At 50.2% G+C, this 22294-nt stretch overlaps 2 protein-coding genes across 4 annotated transcripts in view; one reads left to right on the forward strand and one right to left on the reverse strand.

The window, feature by feature from the left end:
* Positions 1–8089: 8089 nt before the first annotated feature.
* LOC117005374 (urotensin-2 receptor-like) lies at positions 8090–12649 on the reverse strand. 3 transcript variants are annotated; one of them, XM_033076953.2, is made up of 3 exons: positions 12404–12649; positions 12149–12178; positions 8090–9831 (listed from the first exon to the last, which is right to left on the reverse strand). In XM_033076953.2, the coding sequence occupies exon 3, from the start codon at positions 9688–9690 to the stop codon at positions 8542–8544; it is 1149 nt and encodes a 382-aa protein (XP_032932844.1). In that variant the 5' UTR covers positions 9691–9831; positions 12149–12178; positions 12404–12649; the 3' UTR covers positions 8090–8541. The 3 variants fall into 3 exon arrangements, with proteins under 3 accessions (XP_032932844.1, XP_032932846.1, XP_032932845.1); XM_033076955.1 differs by lacking the exon at positions 12404–12649 and having other exon boundaries at positions 8090–8802; positions 8914–9831; positions 12149–12386; XM_033076954.2 differs by lacking the exon at positions 12149–12178.
* A 1136-nt stretch (positions 12650–13785) lies between these two features.
* The window catches only part of LOC117005373, a 62853-nt gene continuing 54344 nt past the window's right edge, over positions 13786–22294 (forward strand). Inside the window, exon 1 of the mRNA XM_033076952.1 lies at positions 13786–13886. The gene's annotated coding sequence lies outside the window, so the exon portion shown is untranslated. The remainder of the gene's footprint in view (positions 13887–22294) is intronic.

Raw genomic sequence — 22294 nt, forward strand, 5'->3', positions numbered from 1 at the left:
ATGTGAACGAGTGTCCAAAATCCTGCTGCTTCTGGTTGTTTTCCCTGAGGGGCAATCGAGTTTCAGCTCCATCCATTGATCAGGGATGGCACAAATTAAAGCTGCTCCCTTGCTGCAATGCAGGAGTGTGGCAGCATTTGGTGTTTGCCTCAGGGTTTGTTCTGGTACAGGTTGGCCCCAGCAGCAGATCTTTCCAGACACAGGTTTCCAAGCAAGGAAGAAGTTTTAGACAGCAGAAAACAAATCAAGCCCCAGCAGCTTACAAAGATGTTTTCTTCCTTAATTAGCTAAACTAAATCTTAATCAACCCACCAGTTAGCTTGATAAGTGCCAAAAGGGAAACTGCTTTTACTATTTTTGGTCCATCACAAAGAAGGCAGGGATGATGTTCTAATGATGCCAGATGGCCAAAGCTGCTGTACTGAATCCCAGCCATGGAGGAGGAGGAGGCTGGAACAGCACAGGCTGCCCTTAAAGAGGGGAAAATTACCATTCTCTGATACTCCAAGGACTGGGAAACTTTGGAAATCCCACCTCACTTCACATGGTTTTGCACAGATGCTGTTGTAATGGGGTAGATCTCACTTTTGAATACTAAATGGAGTACCTTGTCCTTCATGGGGTCACTTGATATCTTCTCTGTTACTCACGTGGGCAGCTGAAATGCAGGTTTCCTGGACTCAGACAGTCAAAACTGTTTGGGGTGTTTTTGGTTTTGAGTTTGGGATTTGTTTTTAGTATAAGCTGGTACAACTGCATTGACTCCAGTGGAAACAAACCTACTTTTACTGTTTAGAGACTTGTAGCTTTTCCTTGGAAAATTTGCATGAAATAAGAAATTAATACCCTCAGATGAAAACATGAGATAGGCAGGCTCTGTGCAAAATTAAACATCTGTTTCTTCCAGAAATCTCAGCCTCACTGTGTCAGTCCTGGTTCCCTGTGGCTCATATTCCTCACATTCCCACCTTCTTTTCCTTGGGCTACCTGCACATCTCAGCCAGTGCCAGGTGTGCCCCACCTGCTGCTCTGCTCCTGCCTTGCTCCTCTACAGGTTTTGCAAAGTGTTGCCAAACCACCTGAGGAGTTTTTTCCTCACTAGACTTCAGTGGAGATGCTGCTCTGAGGATCCAGCATTTTTCAGGTGGGGTGGCTGGAATGGAGAACCCCTGACCCACAGGGAGGGGGTCCTGGCAGGGCAGCTGGGTCAGAGACTGCTGGCACCCTGTGCCTGGTGCTCAGAACTGAGCTCTCCACGGTCCCTGCTCTGGATCCTGAAGGAAATTCTCCTCTGAGGTTACCAGAGAGGTCCAGTGACTCACAGATCCACATAAACATTTTGCAGTTCACATAAACATGGAGCAATTCTGTTTGTAGAAGGTTTCAGTTAATGAATTAATTATGTTACACTCTCCTCTGAGCAGCAAGCCATAAACTAAACTAAGCAATCAGCAGGAGGCTTTGCTGCCTGTGCTTCCTGTTGTGTTTCAAATAAACACAAACAGAAAAAGCCAAAGTGCACTTCTGCTGCCCAGTGTGCTCAGATTTGGGCTCCAAATTCAGTATGGAAAGGGAAGCCTTGGAAGGAGTGATGCTACTTGAATTCCCAAAGCATGGGTTGCCACTGGGGTGTGGATGAAACCTCCCTCCTATTAAGATTTTTTTCCCCTTTGTGAAATAGTGATTAAGAATTTGTCATAATATTTGATTCTCATGTTCATAGGGCTCAAAGAATTTCCTTACTGATGCTCACACCTCACTCCTGGCATTGCCTTTCTCTCCCACAAGGATTAATTAATTAATTTATTTCGAGGATCTGTCCATTGGTGGGTGCAACCCTCGTGCTGCCTTTGGCACATCTGAAAAAAAAAAAAACAGGGCTTGTATGTTTTGTGGCTGGAACTGCAGTTGATGCCAATGAAATAACTCTGTTCTGGGACCTCCAGGATGTCTGTGGAAAGGAGATGCCAGAATTAGCCAGGGATGGTTGCAACAGTCAGAGCTGGTGTGGCAGATCCTGTCCTGTCTGCTCCTGTGCCAGGGGATGCCCCACTCTATCACTGAGGCAGGTGATTTCACTGATTTGTGTCATATATTTGCTCTTATTGTGCTATTTTATCATCTTCCTAGACAGCTTTAAACTAATAACAGCAGCTACTTGACATGTAATTAAAACTAATAACAGTTGGGATTATGCATGCTTGAGTGGTTTGGTCTTTGAAACACAAATTGTATTATTTACACTTTTTCTTTTGGCAAAAACATGTGCTTTCCTCGCAGACAGATGGCTTCACAGGTGATCAATTTTTGGGAACAGTGAATTTAGCAGCAAGCCTTCAGTGTGCAAAGCAAACTGACATTTTGGCAGGTGGATTCCCAGATCTTTGAGTATATTGGTGGGGTGTTTGTCCCTGGGAAACCAGAATAAAAGTGAGCTGCTTTCTTATTACCAGCAATGGAATTATCTGCTGCTCAGCTTTCACTCAGAGATGTGGGATTTTTTTTTTTTGCTGCAATGTTTGTAGTGAATTTTCATTTTTACTATGCTGAAAAACTGGGAGTCAGCAATAAATCACCTGCTTTTGCTCTGCCTTGCCATTTCCAGCCCACTTTTAAACACCCCTCTATATTCTGGCAGCATAATCCATTCTCTGCTCTTGCTCTGTCTCCTTGATTGCCTTGATTTCAACACACTCCTGATGTGCCTGGATCAGCATTCTGAGGTGAAAATCAGGTCTAAGCAGGACTTGCAGATAAGATTTTGGTGGTCAGAATAATTTAAAATAGACAGTGTTCTCCGGGATATGGCAGCTCATACAGTAAATAGATGGCAAAGATCCCCATGCAGAGCTGGCCTGGGTCAGGTGCACAGGACAATATTCAGTGTGCCCAGATGTCACCTTAAAGCAAAACTGCCAAGCACAACACAGGGTCTGATATTTTTCTTTCAATGATTTCTTCACTGCTGCACTGGAGAGGCAGCTGGAGTTTGATCTGGAGAAGGAGAGGTGGCTGTGTGGAGGTCTCAGGATTTAATTGTGCATTTTGAGAAAGAAAAATGCCTGGAGCAGTGAGTCTGAGTGGGGCAGATCACTTCAGAGAGACATCCAGCTGTGGCAGCCACAGCAAATGCTGAGGGGCAGCACTGGCAGGAGGAATGTTTTTTCTTGGCCAAGAGTGGATTTGCTCTCCAAGCTCTGCTCAGCCTTTGGCCTCTCCTTTTAATGGCTTGAAGCAAACACTGAATTGAGAAGTTTCTGAGCACACACCCAGAGAAATGAAAAGAATCAATCTGGAAATTGTCACATATCAGTCCTGTGGGGTAATCACTGAGCTGGTAACCAAGAGCTAAAGTCCTCCTCGAATCCTTCTCACCCAGCCAGCCTGGCCCATCCTGAGCTGTAAGTGAACCAAAATGTACAGAATATTGCCCAGATCCTCTCTGGGAGCTTGTGCTGAGGTTTTCCTTGGTGCTTGGAGGCTGAAGAGCTCCTGGGCTGGCTGTGTCCCAGCAGGTGAGGGGGACACTCACAGAGGAGGGGTGGCCTTGCAGACACCAGGCTGCAGGGATGCCTGGAGAGGCTCCCTGGAGCAGAGGTGGGCAGTGCTAAAGGAATAAAGCAGGGATTTATTCCAAGCCCTTCCAAGGATTCACCTTGGGCACTGCAAGAGCCCGGCCGTGGCTCCAGCCAAGATGGAGCCCAGATGGATCCGAGTCACGAGTTCTCACACTTTGATCACTTTGGGGCCATTTCCAGCTTGGCCTTCGTTGTCCAATTCCAGCTGCAGCTTCTGCACTCCCATCCTCCCAGATTCTCTCCTCAATTCGCTGCTCTTTGCACTTTTTGGGGCTGGAGCTGCAGCGGTGTCCTTGGTTCTGGGCTGGAAAAGGATTGTTTTGTGTGCCTGAGCTGGGAGGAGAACTTGTGACACTTTGTATGGAGTTCAGAGTCACACACCAGTGCAGTGCAGAGTCTGGGAATATGAAAGATAAACTTAAGGCATCAGCAGGAGCTAGGAGGGAGCTCAAACTGGGCGTGGGTTTAAGCTTAACTCAGGCTCCATCAGCAGGTGAGGAGGGAGGTTCGTGCCTGTGCTTGCTGTGGCAGGTGGGAATTGGGCAGGGGGTGGCAGCCTGGGGGCACCACCCTGTCCAGGCAGGGTTTGGACCAAGGGATGCACAGCTGCTCTCTGCTTTCCTACTTGGAAAAGAACTTTTGTAAGAGTCCTGTGGTTTGAACAAAATGGAAAAAGGCTTTTTAAAATTAAGTGTAAGCAAACTGATGGGTTTCATCTTGAAGTGAGAAATTGTGTTGTTTTGCCTCCTAAAGGCTGAAATGAGACAATTCAGAATTTGGAAAAAGAAGAAATAAAAGAATTTCCAGAAGGATTCTTAAATTTCTGGGTGGATTTGCAAATCGTTTGGGTAAACATAGACGTCATCCTTTTCTGGCAAAGACCATACCCAGCTGGGAACACTGCCTGGCCCCAGCTGTACTTTGCTGCCTGTTTCAGCCACCAGAGTGGGTACCTGGCCTTTCCTAGCTGTAGGAGCACTGATGTTTGCCTTTTGGAAAACTTTGGAGTATTTACAACTGTACTTTCTGTGGGTTTTGAGAAATTGTTAATACTTCCTGGCTGAAATGGGCAAAAGATTTGGTGTTTTGGCTTCTACTATCTGGAGTTCGGGTGGTGATTCCAGTCTGTGGGGCTTCAAACACCTCAGAGATGGGGAGACTTAAGGATTTGGGATCGTGAAAGAACTCCTGGCATTACCCCAGAGGGGAAAACTAACAAATAGACTCAGGTCTGAGCTATGCAAGTCCACACCCACATGTATACACACTGCTCTTTCACACCAATTTAAGATTTTATTTATGTAAAGGACTACTCTTGGGTTTTTGACTGATGATAAGTTTGTGCAAGGAGGAATAAATAGGGTGCAATAATTTTGTAGCTATCATTAAACACCCAATTAATCTATGTCTTGGAGGAGGCAGCTCCTTCTTTGGCTCTCACTGCTGCTCCTGCTCCCCTGCTAATATTCAGCAGGCTCTCAGGGCTGAGCTGCTGTTTGGTTTCAGGCAGAGAACAGCTCCCTGGTGTTTCTGAGAGTGGCTGGTGCCCTGTAAAGCTAGTTTTGGAAGTGCTCAGAGTCTTGCTTGTACCTGCAGGCTTGGAATAATATTCCCTTGTTGTTGCCTGAGCTGAGTGCTGAAGGATGTGAGTGTTTGAAGGAGCAAAAACCAGCTCCAGCCTGGGGTGGGCAGGGAAAGGATTGAATGAAACATCATTCAGAGAGGACCCAGTGCTGACAGAAGCATCACCTGCAGCCAGTCCCTGACCTGGGGGGGTCTTTCTCTTGGCTTTGTTGTGCTGATTTGACAAACACATCACAAACCCCTGCTGAGGCAGCACAAGCTTCAAAAGAGAAGGGTGGCTGTGCAGCCCAGGGCTGAGGCTGTGTGTCCTTCCAGGGAATCAAGGAATCCCAGCTCCTTTCCCTGGACATCTGGCATGGCCTTGTGCCTTCCACACGCTGCTCATGCTGCTTTCAGGGTGCTCCCTGCGCTGACAGAGCCATGGAAGGTGTTTTGCAGTGCTCTTCTGGGAGATGGATTGCTTGGGGAGGGTTTGGAGAAGAGAATCAGAGCAGAGCTGCTGAGGGTGAAGGGGTCAGACTGAATAATTGAAGGCAGATCTTCTCCAATATCTTTCAGTAGCTTCTGCACTGTCTGCATGGATGTGTGACACCTGGATGAGTTGAGATTGGCAAACCCTCTGTCATTTTGACTGTCTGATTTTAGGCAAGATGCATGGTACTTTTTAAAGGCTCAGGCTGCAGTAGCTTTCCTTCACAACCATGGGAACTGCTTGTCCTGAGCTTGTCTGGTTCTTCCTGGGCAAGAAGCTAAAACTGCCATTTGAAAGAAAAAAAAAAAAAGGAGACTAAACTTTACATTCTGACTCATGATAAACACCTGACTGTAGAAGTGGAAAATTATTTCAGGAATTAGATACCAGGAAAAATTCTTCCATGAAGGAGTGTCAGGCATTGGAACAGCTGGCCCAGGAGGTGTGGAATCACCATCCCTGGATCCTTGGAAGTGTTCAAAATGTGTGTGTGTGAGTGGCACTGGGGGACACGTAGTGAATGAAGTGGTGCTGCTGATGCCTTAAGTTTCAGCTTTCATGTTTTCTAGATTCTGCACTGCATTAGTATATAACTCTGAACTCCATACAAAGTGTCACAAGTTCTCCTCCCAGCTCAGGCACACAAAACAATCCTTTTCCAGCCCAGAACCAAGGACACCGCTGCAGCTCCAGCCCCAAAAAGTGCAAAGAGCAGCGAATTGAGGAGAGAATCTGGGAGGATGGGAGTGCAGAAGCTGCAGCTGGAATTGGACAATGAAGGCCAAGCTGGAAATGGCCCCAAAGTGATCAAAGTGTGAGAACTCGTGACTCGGATCCATCTGGGCTCCATCTTGGCTGGAGCCACGGCCGGGCTCTTGCAGTGCCCAAGGTGAATCCTTGGAAGGGCTTGGAATAAATCCCTGCTTTATTCCTTTAGCACTGCCCACCTCTGCTCCAGGGAGCCTCTCCAGATATCTCTGGGGTAAGGGCTGGACTCAGTCTTGAAGGTCTCTTCCCATCTTTGTGAATCCATAACAAATCTCTTCACCCCATCCTGGGGCCCCCACTCCCTCTCAGAGGGTTGAAGGTGCTTTACTCTCTCTAATGGCCTTTCACTAATGTGTCTCCAAGCCAAGAGGGTCTGAAAGCAAACAGGTACTGTGAGCACAGGAAATGGCCAAGTCCATGGCATTCCTGGCCCTTGGAATCAGGCAGGGGCTGATCCTGAAGTGGGACTTGCTGGCACAGTGCTCTGCAGCAGGGTGCAGGGCCAGCACCCTGACCCCCAGGACCACTGCTGATGGGGTGTGTGGAGGGCTGGGAACACAGCAAGGACCTTCCAGTTCCTGCACCAGGTCACAGCAGAGCTGCATGCACCAGAGCCCTCTCTCATGCTCTCAATCTTCCCCCATTCAGAACAAACCCCAAACCCATGCATGGAAGAGACAATGGCTTGTCCAAGTGTATTCCCCAGGGAGGCTGCATGCAGATCTTGCCCTGTCCCCATGAGCAGTGACCATTTAAACATCTTGAAGGAGAATAGATGGTTAAATCCTGAATTCAGGCTCAGTCTAAGCAAACAGAGCTCACTGCCAGAGGGATTTCACACTGCAGTTCTGATTTTGCTGCTCAGCATTCATTTGGTTCCAATTCTGTTCCTTGGTTGTGTTGGCATTGCATCCTTGTATCCCTGCTAATGAGGTAGCAGGGCTGCTGCAAGCAGAGGGCTCCTGTAGAGATGCTGGCAGCATCCCAGAGAAGGTACTTTTAGCCTCACTGGGGAAGTGCCAGACATCACAGATTACATATTTATACTAATGATGCCTTATCACTGGTGAAAGCCAGGACAGGCAACGTACTCTTGGTGTAGGCAGGACTGTGTTTTTGTAGCAGAAAGGCAAAATCACTTCCAGTGAAGGGAACAAGTTGTCTCCCTAACCAAGGACCAGCACTTTTATAATTGGGAGCATTAAGCACTTCAGAGAACATTGCATTCCCTGGGGAAAATCACATCTCCTCAGTCCCCTCCTCTCCCTCTGTCCTGTCCTCCTGCACTTGGTGGTGGGGGTCTGGTGCTTCAGGCTGGATGCTGCAGTTTGCCAGTGGATGCCCTGAGGACAGCAACATCAGAGGTTCCCAGTTCCTCCTTGGAGGAGGGCAGGGGATGGATGTGCTTGCCCAGGACAGGTGATGCTGCTCCATGTGGGTGATTTGGGGTCAGTGCTGTAGGGGATGCTGAGTGCTCCCTGCATGTGGCACTGTCATGGGAAGCCTGTGCTGTGAGCAAGGACCATGGTGTAACTCCACTGCACACACCTGTGTGACTGGAGAATCCAGCCCAATGCACACACAGGAGTGCAGAATAAATGTGAGTATGACCCAAACCAGGACAGGCAACCCTGGATAAGCCTCATCCACATTGTCCAGCCCTACCCCAAATGCAAACTGCATGGTGTGTCACAAACATCAGCTGCTTTTTCTTTATTTCATTGTCTTCAGTCTTCATACTACAAATTTACAAACTATGAATTTAGCACTACTGCTAAAGAAAAAAAAGAGCAAACTACAGCCATTCATGGGGTAACATAATTTTAAACGCTGTGAGACAGCTGATACTGTTAAAAATCATGGCCCTGTTATGGGCTTTCATTATTGATGGCTACTTGACGAGACATACACTATAAAATATAAAGATAAAAAGTGAAAGGCTATTTAGATAGATGTTTAGCCGAGTGCTGCTAGCATCAAATCAGTGGCACTGGAGAAATGAGAACAGACACACGGCACAGCCTCTGGATAAATGTGTGCCCAGTCTGGGTCTGCCAAGGCTTCGCCTGTGCAATGTACACTTTAAATCAAAGCAACATTGAAGTCAATATTGATTGTTCTTGGAGATAGATTTTACCTTCAGGCACTGCTGTTTCCCAGAGGAGCGTGAGCAAGGACATAAGTCTCTGTGCAGTGCTGGCTGCTCGTGGACAGGGATCTCCCTGAAATCCTCTGGAAACGATTCCTCCTCTGGAAGTACCCACTGCTGCTGCTGAGGGACCTCTGCCTGTTCTTCAGGTACTCCCGGTAGTTTTTGGTGAGCAGGGTGTAGAGGAAGGGGTTGATGCAGCTGTTGCTGTAGGTCAGGCAGGTTGTCAGGTAATTAATGTTCTTCATCACCTTGGGAGATAAAGGGAAGGATTCATAATACTGGAAGAGGAGCTGCCATATCCAGAAAGGCAAGAAGCAAGCCCAGAAGACCAGCACTATGGTGAAGATTAAATAGAGCACCTTCTGGTTGGGCAGCCTCTTGGTCTGCTTGAAGGACGCAGTCTGTGACACCCAGTAAATCCTGGCCAGGCGGATGTAAAGGTAGCCAATGACCACGCCCGGGCCCACGATGCTGGTCCCAAAAAGGATGGTGAGATAGACTTTGTAGGACAGCTTGCTCCAGGTGGGCAGGCAGATGCTTTTGTTGTCCCTTTGCACCAGCTGGATCATGATGAGCATGGGCAGGGTGAGCAGCAGTGACACCAGCCAGATGACCACAGCAATGGCCTTGCGGTAGCTCTTGGACCTCTTCACCGTGTCCAGGGGCTTCAGCACGGCAAAGTAGCGCTCCGTGCTCATGACTGTGAGCGTGAAGATGCTGGCATGCATGGTCAGGAAGTCCAGGCTGAACAGGATGCGACAGCCAACGTCCCCAAAGTACCACTTCTGGATGAAGTAGGTGCCGACGATGAAGGGGATGGTGAGGAGGTAGAGCAGGTCGGCCAGCGCCAGGTTGATGATGTAAATGTACATGGAGGCCGAGGAGCGCAGGTAGTGACACATCACCAGCAGGGTGTAGACGTTGCCTGTGACCCCCACCACGCACATGAGCGACAGGATGGCCCCGATGGTGCAGATGGCAACCATGTCCTCCGTGGAGCCGGCCGCCCACGCGCCCTCCCCGGTGCCATTGGCGGAGACGTTGGGCCTGATCCTGAACACGCTGTCCTCACTTGTGTCTGTCACCATGTAGGGGGTGGCAGAGAAGTGGCTCTCCAGCTCGTCACTGAGGGACATCCTCCTGGGTTTAAAGGCCAGAAGCTTTGCTCATGTCACAGGGGTCTGAGGGGGCTCTTTCTGCTCCGAGAAACGCGGCTGCTGGCAGGTGTAGAACCATTTCTCAGCTGTGTCTCATCCAAGGACCATCTGCACTCTCCACTAGAGGAAAGATATCAGAAACAACATATTAGAAATCTGCCAGAGCAGCACAAAGGATCATTTAGAAGTTACCTGTCCCTGAGCACGTATCTGCACTGCCTGAATGTACCAAAGGTCTTCAGCACTGAGGCCACTCTTGGAGGGTTTGTGCTCTCTTTCCAAGAGCCCAGCTGTGAGGTGTGTCCGTGGAAAAGAGACAAGAAAGATTGTGTGGATCACTGAAACCACTTACTGCAGTCCTTAGTTTGGGGTTGGAGGAGAAAAACATCCTTTCTAAATTCATAACAATGATTTACAGAGCTGTCAGTGTGATTGCTTAAACCTCTTTGCTACTTTCTTAACTCTGAAGGAGCAGAAGGCCCCTAAAAAGGGAAAACAAACTTTAGATTTATCATTTGCAGCCAAATTGTCTGTTCTGTGTTAGTGATGCATTCAAAGTCCTGTCCAGCATTCCTGCAGTGTTTTCACAGAGCAGCTTCCCTTGAATGAGAAGCTCCTCCTCTGTCCTGCAGTTTCAAACATTGAGTGATGGAGAAAAAGGCACTTCATAAAGCAAAGTGTAGTTTCCCTGTGGGATTTCTGTCTGTAAACACAGGGCTTTCCATGCTGTCTGTCTGTGATACCAGAGATGTCCGTGTGTCTGTAAAACAGATCCATTTCAGCCAGAGCTGGGTGTGAACCTGCCTGAACAGCCTCGAGCAGCGAGGTGTGAAGGCAACTCTGTACGTGGGAGCTCAGACTCAGTGCTGCACACATCAGGACTGGGCTGCTTTGAATTCATTCTGAGTGCAGGCAAAAGGAGAGCAAACCTACCTCAGAGAAATGCTGAAGAAGTAGCTAAAATGTCCAGATTTTAAGGCATGCCAAAAGCCTGTGCCATCCTAAAGGTCACTGCATACAGGAGTGGATTTGCACTGTGTGTTTTACAGCGCTCAGATTGTCTTTTTTCCTCTGGAAAATGCTGAGGGGGAGGGGTGCTGGACTGCCTTGTCCTTGTAGGGCACAGCAGGCAGAGACTCCCCTCTGCCTCATTCCACTGGGTATGTTGGATTTGTTTAATCCTGGGAATTTGCAGCTTTTCCCAGTGAATTAGGTGTCCCTTTCCCTCCTCACCAGCTCTGACTCCTTTACTCTTTCTCCCATCTCCTTGGCAGGAGGATTACAGTCCCAGGCCCTCCCCTGCTGCCCTTGTGTCGCCCTGTAAGTGACCTCTGGCACTTGAGGATGGACAATTTTCATCCTCTTCCTGAGCTGCCCTCATCTTCTTCCCATTACACCTGGTGAGGATGAGTGTGCTACAGAGATGTCACAGAAAACTGTGTAAGAGAGGACAATCCAGAGAGAGATTCTCCCTCACTTAGCAGCTGGGATAGAAGTGCAAAAAACCAGAGAAACACAGAGAGCCCATCTCCCACCCCAGTCCCTCCAGCACAGGTGAGAGATGAGCCCGGTTCTGCAGTGGTCAGCGCTCCTTCAGGACAGTGCTGCTCTGGGCTGGTCCCCAGCAGCTCCACCAGCATCAGGATGCATTTCTGGGACCTTGCAACCCCAAATCTGCCTCGTCCTGCTCCTGCTGTGCTGTCCCTGCTGTAGGGCAGGTGTAGCCAGTGCCGCTCCCTCCTCGTCCCTTTGATGGATGTTGGTGTCCGGGCTGTGCTGGCAGTGAGAAGTGAGTCCCGTGGAGGGGACACGGCTGCCCCGGAGCTGTGGCTGCTGCTCTGCCATCGGCAGGAGGGCACAGGAACGAGCAGCTCCGCATGGGATGCTCCAGCTGAGCCCGGGCTGGTCCCGCACGCGGCTCTCGGCTCGGTGTGCTGGGGATAGCTCACTGCCAGCACATTTCCATGGCTCGGGAGCTGCTTCCCTTGGTGTCCCAGGGACGTGTAGCAGATCTGTGCCTGTCTGTGCAGTTCCCTGGAGTGACAGCTCCTGCCGGAGAGAGCCGAGCCCACCGCATCTCCCTGCTCCGCTCCCTTCTGCTGAGCCTGCCTTTTGCTCCATTCATAAAATTCCTACAGCACTAATCCCACTCAGACACTTCGCCCATCTCCAGGCAGGGCTAGAAGAGGAAAATTAAGCCAAATGGGGAGCCCTTGAATAATTTTAAAGTTCGCACCATTGCCGCTGCCGTACACAAACGCACACTCGCACACACGCACACACAATAGACAGATTCTTATTCCAAGCAGCCATTCAAGCATCTTACGGTCCAGACGATTTTCCCAGCCAATCTCGCCTTTCCCTCTACGATACAATCCCACAGGAGTACCATGCATATTTACAGTCGTAAATAGAAATTAATTTCTCCTGCTCAAACCTTGCTTTTAAATCCGGCAGATGAAGTTTCCTACAAGAAAAGAAAGAAAAAAAAATCTATCTAGTAGTATCAAAGCTGAAACTTGAAGAAAGAAAAATAGAAAAAGAGGGGGGAAAAATGGAAATAAGAGAATCCTTCTTCATGGGCAGGGAGTGAGAGATCCCGGTGCTCCGTCGCATCTGGAGCGGCAGGGGCAGGAAGGGAGCGCTCTGCCAAGCCAAGTATGTTTGAAATCTGGGCGCTCTTAATACTCACATTCCCCTCCCTCCACTCGTGCCGGCTATTTTTGCTCCCCGGTGACGTTAGGCATAGCGTGGCTTTGACTGCAGGCAGCGAGGAGCCTGTTTAAAGCAGCAGGGTTGGATAAGCACGGCTGGCTCGGCTGCCTCCCCTGTGCCCTGCAGCAGGAGAGCTCGGGATGGTTCATCCCAGCGCCGGGGAAAGGCAAAGAACGGGAGGGACAGCTCCGAAATCCCGAAATGCCGAAATCCCCGAGGCTGCCTGAGCAAAGGCAGCACGGCTGGGGAAGGAGAGTGGGCCAGGGAGGGTTAAAATCCTGCGGGAGGGTCAGATTCCTGCGGGAGGGTGGGCAGCCCAGGGAAACTGCACAGCTCCTCCATTTGGAGATCAATTCCAAAGCGAAGCCCAAGTTTATTTGGGTTGGATGGCGTATCAAGAGATGAATCTGTGCAGTGGGATCACACACCACAGCAGCTGAGACATTTCAGGCCGGCAGCAACAAAATATTACCTGAGTTGTTTGGGGGTTGGGTGGTTCCCTTTGCCCGGTGACACTCAAAGACAGAGTGAGATCAACCCAGCACCCTGAACAGAGCAGTGTTTGGATGGGGCTGGGGCTGGGAAATGCTGAGGCTAAACTCTGGATTGTTTTGTGAGCAGCTGAGCATTGTGCTGGTTCCTGGCACACAGTGGGATTGCTCTTGCTCCCAGTTTCCTCCTTTGTCTCTGTGGGCTGCAGGGAGTCGCTCCTGATTTGTGCTGGGGGAAGTGAGGGGCACTCACCTGTGCCAGGTGTCTCCTGCAGGACACAGGTGTGTGGGAATGCCTGGCAGCCCCTGCCTGCTTCACTGGCTGGCACTGGCCACCACAGAGGGCAGGTGATGCTTCCCAGCACTGGGATCTGGGGACAAACAGCACCTGGCACAGCCCTGGCCCATCCATCCTGCAGTGCTGCTCCTGAGCACTGTTCCCTCCTCTGCCTCTTTCCCTGGGTACTCATATCATTGCTTCATGTTCTCAACCCTCTGCTCTCTGCAGTCTGGGTGCCTGGAGGTGCATCTTGTGTCTAAGGTGTTGTCCTCCTGCAGTGGAGCCCAGCTCTGCTCCAGCTGCCCAGGGTGGCTGTGGTGGCACCTGCACAGCTTGGAGAGCTCTGGCTCTGCCTGTCCCCACACTGGGGCACCTGGTGGGCAAAGCAGGGCCCTGCTCAGGGACAGGCTTTTGAGTGGGGTGAGGGCTTGGCTTAAGAGCAAATCCATGTGGAAGCTGGATTTTACAGTACAAACAAATCTTATGTTAGCAGCTCTAACAAGGGTTGGCTGAGAAAGCCCAGCCTGAACACTCAAGTGTACAGGTTTTGCTCTGACTTTGCATTTTCTGTTTGGTCCCTAGAAATCTTTGGAGAAGTGTGGGATGGGAGCTGCTTCTCAGGCTGTCTTCTGAGGAAGATCCAGCTCCCCATTGCCTGTGTGATTCCAGGGAGCAGGAACAGTCCCCAGGTGAGCACTGAGAGTGAAGCCATTGGCAAAGTGCTTTATTTGCTCCCACTGGGAGTGAGAATTTCATTGATGTGGCAGTGTCCTCCTCCCAGGCAAAGCAGGAACAACCTGCTGCTCTCCTTGAATCCCTTTGCTGCTGCCTGCATGTGGCCCAAAGGGCTGGGGAGTGCAGAGGTGCTGATGGGGATGTGGGTGCCTCTCTCAGCACCTCCAGCACGTGGTAGGTGTGTCCTGAGTGTCTGTCCAGGCACTTACACTGGAACTGCCACACTCCTGTCACTCCTCTGCCCCAAAGGACCACTCAGGTTGGTGTTTACCCATCCCAGGGAAAGGAAATAGTGGGATGGAGGAAGGGAAATCCATCTGGGCAATCCATCAGTTTTCTGTGGATCCCAACTCAATACTTCCTTTTGTGGCATTTAAACCCTTGAGAGAACATTAAGTCAGTGATTTCATTTATCAGGAAATCTCAGTGCCCACGGGGCTGCCATTAGGGGAAGCTGGCTCCCATGTGTCTGTGTCCTGCTGCAGTCATTAGAGGAGAAGTGGCTGGGAGCAGTGTGGGCACTGTCAGCTTCACAGCCCTGCCTCAAAAGGCTGCTGGTGGTTGCGTTTTTGCTGCTTCTCTTCCCCCTTGTTGCTCATCTTTAAAGCAGGGATCACTGCACTCACTCGTCTCCCAGTGCTCTGAGTTCTAGGGTTTTAATGTTTGTCTGACACTGTCAGAGCTGCAGACAGGGGGTGGCAGCCCCTGTGATCTTGTGTAACAGGAGTAGGAGCTGCAGTCAGTCCTGGGTGAAGATAAGAGTCTTCTAAAATATGAAACGGGTCTGTTTAGTCATTCAGACAACATCCACAGCTACAGGGCTGGAGTTCTGCAGAGCAGCCTTCTGAAGTTACTGCACAGGCAATAACCATAATTATTCTATTAAATAGAGGGCAAATGAGACTCTTTCTCCCCTTTGATGTGGGGATTTATGCCAGTGCTATGTGAATTTAATTGCGTTTGGTTACTCATTTAAACCTCATGGAACCAGTAAAATTTCCAGTGTGTCTTGAGCTGAGCTGTGCCCCCACCAGCTGTTTGCTGCCTTTGCAGGTCTCTGCAGGGCCCTTTGGCATATTCCACTTTTATTGGGGCAGTTTTGAGTCCAAATTTTGCCAACAGCCAAGGGCTTCTTTTTGCTCCAAGCTGGACATATAACTTTGTCTAGGTATCACATTTCAAAAATCTAATAAGGACTGCTACTTCCTTCGAACAAAAATTCTGTACAAATGCAACCAAAATTGATAAAATCAATTTTGATTTGAAAGAATCTCATGATTGTGTCTGCATTGTTGGTCTGGGTCAGGTCTAGAAACGTGCAGGCTCAGGATAAGATGTGATTCCCATTTGCCTGGTTTGGTTTACTCAGCTCCAGACCGTGTAACACACACCAGCACCCACACCAGTACAACATCCATCTTTGGAGTGTGCACTGCCAGTGTTCTTGTGGTCACCCAGAAATTCCAATTAACCCTTGAGAATCTGCCCTGACTTTGGGATCAACCCAGAGGAGAGCAAGGATCTGCAGTGTTGTGCTGAGCTCACATCCTCTGCAGGTGGCCAGGAACACACAGGAATGGCAGCAGCTCCTGAGGAGAGCACTGGTGAGACCTGGCAGTCCCCTGGTGGGCTCTTGTCCCCAGAAAAGTTACATTTAAATCCCTCTGTTCCAACACTCATAGTCTTGGACATATACAAATGTGATATTCAAATTCCCAGCTGGTCCCCAGCTGTTTTCTCCACTCTTCCCACTGTCCCCACTGGTGGGTGAACCACCCAAACTCAGCCAAAGCATTTGCAGATTTCACTAGGGTTTTTTGAATTTTAGTCTCCTTTCTTCCTGTTTTTATTTTTTTTTTTTTTTTGTCCCCCAATGTGAGACTCCAGTTGTCCTTCTGGAGTCAGTGTGACTTTGCACTTGGCTGCTTTGTGTGGAAGTGAAACTCTGGGGGCTGAAATCTCATTTCCCTCATCCAGGATCCCTTACACAAATCTGGGATTTATAGCTGCTGTGCTTTCCCCCTGCTCAGTGGGAACTCCACAGACAGTTCAAGGGCTCGTGCTGAAATAGGATGGAGAGGGCCAGTCCCAGGTTGTTGGTCACCATGTCTGTGGTTTTCTTGGTCCAAGTTCTGTCCCTCTCCAGGGCAGAGGAAGCAACCCAGATATTCCCACCTGGGTGTCACAGGGATGCTCTGAAGAATCCCACAGATCACCTCTGTTCTTACACAAATTACAATTTTTGGACTCCTATGAGAACCAAATCTTGTAGGGTGCTGGGAGGTCCTTTGGGGTCTGTATGGGACTGTGTGGGGCACAGGGGGCCAAACTGCACCCCCAGACTGGTGTGGTCAGGGGCTGCTCCCCATGGTGAGCGTGGGGCTCCCCTGGAGGCTGAGCATTCCCAGGAAGGTGTGATGGGGGTTCCTCAGGACCCTGCATTCCCAGGGAGGTGTGATGGGGGTTCCTGAGGACCCTGCATTCCCAGGGAGGTGTGATGGGGGTTCCTGAGGACCCTGCATTCCCAGGGAGCTGTGATGGGGGTTCCTGAGGACCCTGCATTCCCAGGGAGGTGTGATGGGGGTTCCTGAGGACCCTGCATTCCCAGGGAGGTGTGATGGGGGTTCCTGAGGACTCTGCATTCCCAGGGAGCTGTGATGGGGGTTCCTGAGGACCCTGCATTCCCAGGGAGCTGTGATGGGGGTTCCTGAGGACCCTGCATTCCCAGGGAGCTGTGATGGGGGTTCCTGAGGACCCTGCATTCCCAGGGAGCTGTGATGGGGGCTCATCCATGCCCACCACGGATGGGGGAGTTGGGGTGAGCAGGGGCACGTTGTGAGGTGATGGTGGGATGGGAGCAGCAAGGCTGAGCTGCCTCAGAGCTCCCCAGGGCACAGCTGGGAGTGGGCAGGGACCACAGCTCACTCCTGGGGAGGGCAGGCACAGGGACAGCTCAGGGAACTGTCACTGTCCCCTCTGCCCTGATTGCCCATCCCTCCCAGGGGACTCCAGGCTGTGCTCAGGCCACTCTGGACAGACAAACCTTATTAGGAGTGGATGTTATTCCATCTCCCCAGCTGATCTGCCTCCAGCCCCGAGCTCTGCACAGCAGGCAGGATGGCATTTGCTTTCCTGTGTGACGTGCATGAGTGGGCTCACTTGGCCCCCGTTTGGGCAGCCTCAACATTTGCAGATGGGTCTGAGTCTCTGCAGATCTCCCAGGGCTGTCAGGGACTCCAGAGTTTGTGGTTTCAGAAACTTTCCCCTAAACTGATTACATTTCTGTGCAGACTTTAGAACTCCTTTATTCTGCTCTTTTTTTTCCCTCCTGATCAATCTCTCAGGTCCTCCACCATCACTAAAAATTCTCACAAGACTGCTCAAGTCCTGGATCTGAGACATCAGGAAAAGACCAAGCACCCAGGAGCTGCCCAGAAGTTTCCCTCACTCCTTCTCCACTGCTGTAGGGTTGTTCTTTGGGGTACAGAAAACTGCACAGGCCAGAAGGATGCTGAAGTCTTTGCTAATGAGCCTTATAATGAGTTTTGTACAGGTATAGAGAACCATGAGTGATTTTGTTTCTCCCAACAGTGATTAATGCATCTGTTTATGGATTTGTCACAGTCAAACATGTTCCCAGCCAGGTGGAACAGTGGGTCCTACCTAAGCCTGGCTTAGTCTCAGCTGGTTTTAGGGGAGATTTGAGCAGGGCTAAAGCTCTCTGGGCAGTGCTTTTAGCTGAGTGCTGCTAATTCACATATGCTGGTGACTTTCTGGCAACCTTTTGCATCCTCCAGTGTGGCCAACGTGGCACAGCTGCCTCCTTAAACTTCAAATCAAGCCATCCTGCCAGGTACTCCATGATTTTGTGGAGACACTTGCCCTCTCAGTGTGCACAGCCCCATTTACACTCTTATTTGTGAGGTCTGAGATGTGCTGTTTGATCTTCTTCATCCTCTGACCTCCTCACCCTCTCTTCAGTTCCTGGAAGAGCTGTAGTGAGTGAAATCATCAGGGGGAAAGCAGGCAAGCTGTGGGAGGCAGCAGAGGTCACTGCTTCCCTCCACATGCTGAGGAAAGCTTCCCTCTCACAAATGTCTGTTTGGGGAACCTCTTCAGGGACAGGATTTGGCCAGGGTAATATGTCACATTTTCCTCTCTCCCAGTTAAAACCTGATCATCTCTTTGTCAACAGTTTTTGAGTGCTGGGGTAAGGGTCACAGACAAATGTTACTGAATTCTCTTTATTGCAAAGCATTTGAGATCAACAACAACAGCAGAAATCACAGCAGAATTCTCCTGGAAATCCATCAAATCATTGTCAGGAAGCCATGGGGAGTACAGACCCACTGAGACACACCTTCCATAGGCCAGAAGCTGTTGCTAGACTAGACACAAATGCCTCTTTGCCATTATCTTCTACCCCAAATACCCTGTGCAGCACCTCTGTGCTGTGCTCTGCTCTGCCTGGTGCTGACCACACCATTCCTTTGCAGTTTGGGTCCATGTCCTCAGCCTCTCCTCCTCTGAACAGCTGCCCTGTTCCCTCCTGGGACACTATTCTGTATTTCTCAGCCTGGTTCCTCGTAGCTGGGCATTAGAAGATTTAGGAAAGTGCTCTGGGGCCAGAAGATTGCTAGGAAATGGGCTCCAAAATTCCAGCTAAAGCTCCTGCAGCTGATCCTGGGTGTTTGTTCAGCTGGAGGGCAGCACACATCCTCAGCCAGGCAGCAAAGATTTCTGCTGGAGCTCCCAAAACCCTCTCACAGGAGACAAGAGATGAAGTGTGAAAAGTTGTCTGGCAGTGCATAAAGAGCAGCAAATGTCACCACAGTGAGTCGGTGCCACTGTGGACTCAGTGGTGGCATTTGCCATGCTGCACACACTGGGTAGAGCTGGGGATGGTGACAGCTGCTGCTGGTGTGGCTCACCTCTCTGGAGCAGCAGATGCTCATTCAAATACTCCTTTAAAAAGCTGCTCTTCTACAAAAAAATTACACTCCCACATCATTTATATCCTCGCTTACTCTGATGGGTAACTTCCATTCCTAGTGGTGGTGGCTTGGTGCTGACTTCCTTGAGGAGACAGTAAAGGAGACAATAAAGTCCTTTTTTCCCTCTTGTGGCAATGTCACCAGCTGAGCCAGAGTCCTCAGATGCTGTGTCAGCCCCTCTCTGCTCTGCACTGTGTTCCCTCGAGTCTTTCAGGGCACCAGAAGCATCCAGCCCGTGCCAGCACGTGGTGCCAGGGGCAGTTTGGGGGTCACTGAGCAGGGGCAGGGCTGTGTCCCCTCCAAAAGCCATCCCAGCATGGCTGGGCTGCACAGAGTGGGTGTCCTGGGCCATGGCAGCCCCAGCTGATCCAGCTGCCTGTCCCTGGCCAGGGCTCATCCCCATGGCTCAGTGTGTGGTGTGTGGCCATCACAGTCACACAGGGTGGGTCAGGCTGGAAGGGACCACCATGGCTCATCTGGTGCCACCTCCCTGCTCCAGCAGGGCCATCCCAGAGCTCAGGGCACAGGGTTGTGTCCAGGTTTTGGAATTTCTTCAGTGTGGGAGACTCCACAGCCTCTTTGGGAAATCCAGTGCACAGGGAAGTTCTTCCTCATGTCCAAGTGAGGTTTCTGCCCTTTCCTCTGGTGCCATTGCTGGGCCCAATGAACCTGCTGCTGTGAGCCCTCCCTGCAGAGGTCCCCAGCTTCCCTCACTCCTGTCTTAAGGTTGAGTTGATGGAGATGTTCCTGCCATCACCCCGTGGTGCTGGTGGCACTGGGTACCAATCTGTGCTTAGAGAGGGCTGCAGGACAGGCTGGGTCACCCACTGGCTGGGGACTGGAGTGAGAGAAACTCTTTCCTCTCCTCAAAACCCAGCAGTGAGTCTCTCTCCTCAGGGGTTTGTGCATGAACCTCCTGTACCCTGTGCACTGCTGTGAGCTCCCTGCAGGGGCAGGTGGGAACAGCTCTGTGCAGGGGCCCTGAACACGAAAGACTTGGAGCTAAAAGCACTGCCAAAACTGACAGGTGCTCATTAAGATTAGAAAGTACGAGCCAGTTTTTAAATAAAGCATTTTGCCCTCTCTGGGTTGCTTCCTGGGATGAACAGGGAGCAGATGCCCCCTCTGTGCCAGTCAGACAGTCCCTCTCTGCAGGGACATCTGTGCCACCAGCACAAGGTCTGGGCAGCAGCAAAGGACCCTGCAGGCACGGGGGAGGTGACTGTGCAGTGTTTGTTCAGGTGACTGTGCAGTGTTTGTTCAGGTGACTGTGCAGTGTTTGTTCAGTGTTGGCACTTCTGATGTAGGAACAGGCTGCAGGATGCTGCTGAAGTGAGCAGTGGATGTGGCACTCCACCTGTGCCACACTCCCTTGTGGTTTCTTCTTTCATTTCTCTTCTCTCAGGGTGCAGCACTCCCCTGCCCACTGTCCCTTCCCACCATTGTTTGCTCCTGCATTTTGAAAACCTTCCTTCAGAGGGAAGTGGCTGCTGGCATTTTGTGTGAGAGGGAAATTCCTCTGCAAATGGCTCTAATGTAGAATAAGTGCCTTAATTCCCTGGTCAAAAGCAGTGGGAACACTGAGCAGGTGCCTGGTTCCACAGTAGGAAAGCATGTTTGATTGTCTCAAAATGCTTTTCTTTGCCTTGGTTTGGTCCAAAGTAACACTTTACTTGATGGAGGCTTTTTTGTTTCCAGGTGCTGCCCCACTTAATGGGAAGGGGCTGCTCACAGCAAATGGGGGGGCTGAGGATGGGCTTGGGGTTACTGAGGGCTCACCCCAGCACTGGTGTGAGAAGGGGGTGCAGACCATGAACCTGCCCATTTGCAGCCCAGGCAGTGCCCTTCTGCCCCTGTTACTGACTGCTCTGGTGCAACTCAGTTTATTTTGAATTTGCATCCCTGTGGTGGCCAAAGTCACATCAAGGGAAATGCCCAAGCTGCCCCAGCTGTGCTGCTCCCACCCTGCTCCCTTCCTGCTCTCATCCATGCTGAGCTGCTCTGACAGTGCCCTCTGGGCACCCTGAGATCATTCCCCTCTTATTCCTCAAGCACTTGGTAGCGTTCAAAGCTCCTCTCCTCTCACCTCACTCTGTGTGTGGACACAGCACCTTGCCCGGGTTGGACTCACTGCAAATATTTTATTTTCTGCTGATTTCCCAGCCGTGACACAGAAAAACTTGTGGCAGCAGCCACAAAAAATCACCACAAAGACATTGCATGAAAGCAACAAGAAACTGCAGCACAAAATATCATGGTAGTTCATTTTTATTGAACCAGTGCTGCACGATTGGAGGACTTTAAATTTAAAGCAGACTGTTCTCAGTGGAAACAGTCTTTGCAGTGTTCCATGGCCTTTGGGTGCTTCATATGGCTGAAGATGGGGAGGGGTTTGGTTTTGGGGTTTTGGGAGGGGATATCAAAGCTGTTTTACTGGGACAAAGGCAACACCATCCCTCGTTTTCCAGACTGGTCAAAATGTACAAACACCTGCATTAATGAAAAAGCACCCCAAAGGATAAAAAGAACCCCACTCAGTGCAGAAATCAGCGGTAGTTTGAACTTCTCTTCTGTGTCTCCAGACTTCTTCATTCCCTTCAGGGTGCTGTGGGATGCAGTTTTTTGCCCCCAGATTGAGCTGTTGTCTCTGGAAGTGGCTGCTCCATCTGTACTGGTTTTCTGCTGTTTAATCCTCCTGTTTTGCATCCTGTCTCATGCTGCAGCACCCCAGGGCTGTGCAGATGAAGAGATCCAGGTGAAATGAAGTGCAGCATTTCACATGCTTCCACACCATGGCAGAGCTCACAGCCACCCTGACTGCAGGGGTGTCCTAGGTTACAATGTAAAGATGTGCCCAATAGTTTGTATTCTGTCACCCTCTGCTGAAACCAGGTGGGGCAGTGATCCTTATCTCTGTGGGAGATATCCTCTGCTAATGAGCCACCATTAAAACCAGGTGGGGCAGTGCTCTTTATCTTTTCACAACCCATCCTTCCTGCAGGAGATATCTCCTGTTTATGGCCATTGAGTCCCCCTGCATGACTGATAAAATTCCATCATCCCATTGGGAGATGCTCCACCCAGGGGGAGGAGCCAGACATTTCCCATCTAGATAAAAACAGATTTGGAACATCAGGGCAGCCCTTACTCACTGGTTTCCAGAGGACAAGAGCCACCAGATCTTTCTGCAGGATCACTGCTTCAACAAGACCACTTCATCTGGACTGCTACCACCACCCTAACCAGGGGGTATCAGGTTGTATTCTGACTCTGTCAGTAGTTTTTCTTTTGTACTATTGCTTGTATTTTATTTTTTATTCTTTTTCCTATTAAATTGTATTTCTGACTTGGAGTCTCTCACTGGTTTT

The sequence above is a fragment of the Catharus ustulatus genome, chromosome 20 (genome assembly GCF_009819885.2).
Source record: "Catharus ustulatus isolate bCatUst1 chromosome 20, bCatUst1.pri.v2, whole genome shotgun sequence".
In the NCBI taxonomy this organism is placed as follows: domain Eukaryota; kingdom Metazoa; phylum Chordata; class Aves; order Passeriformes; family Turdidae; genus Catharus; species Catharus ustulatus.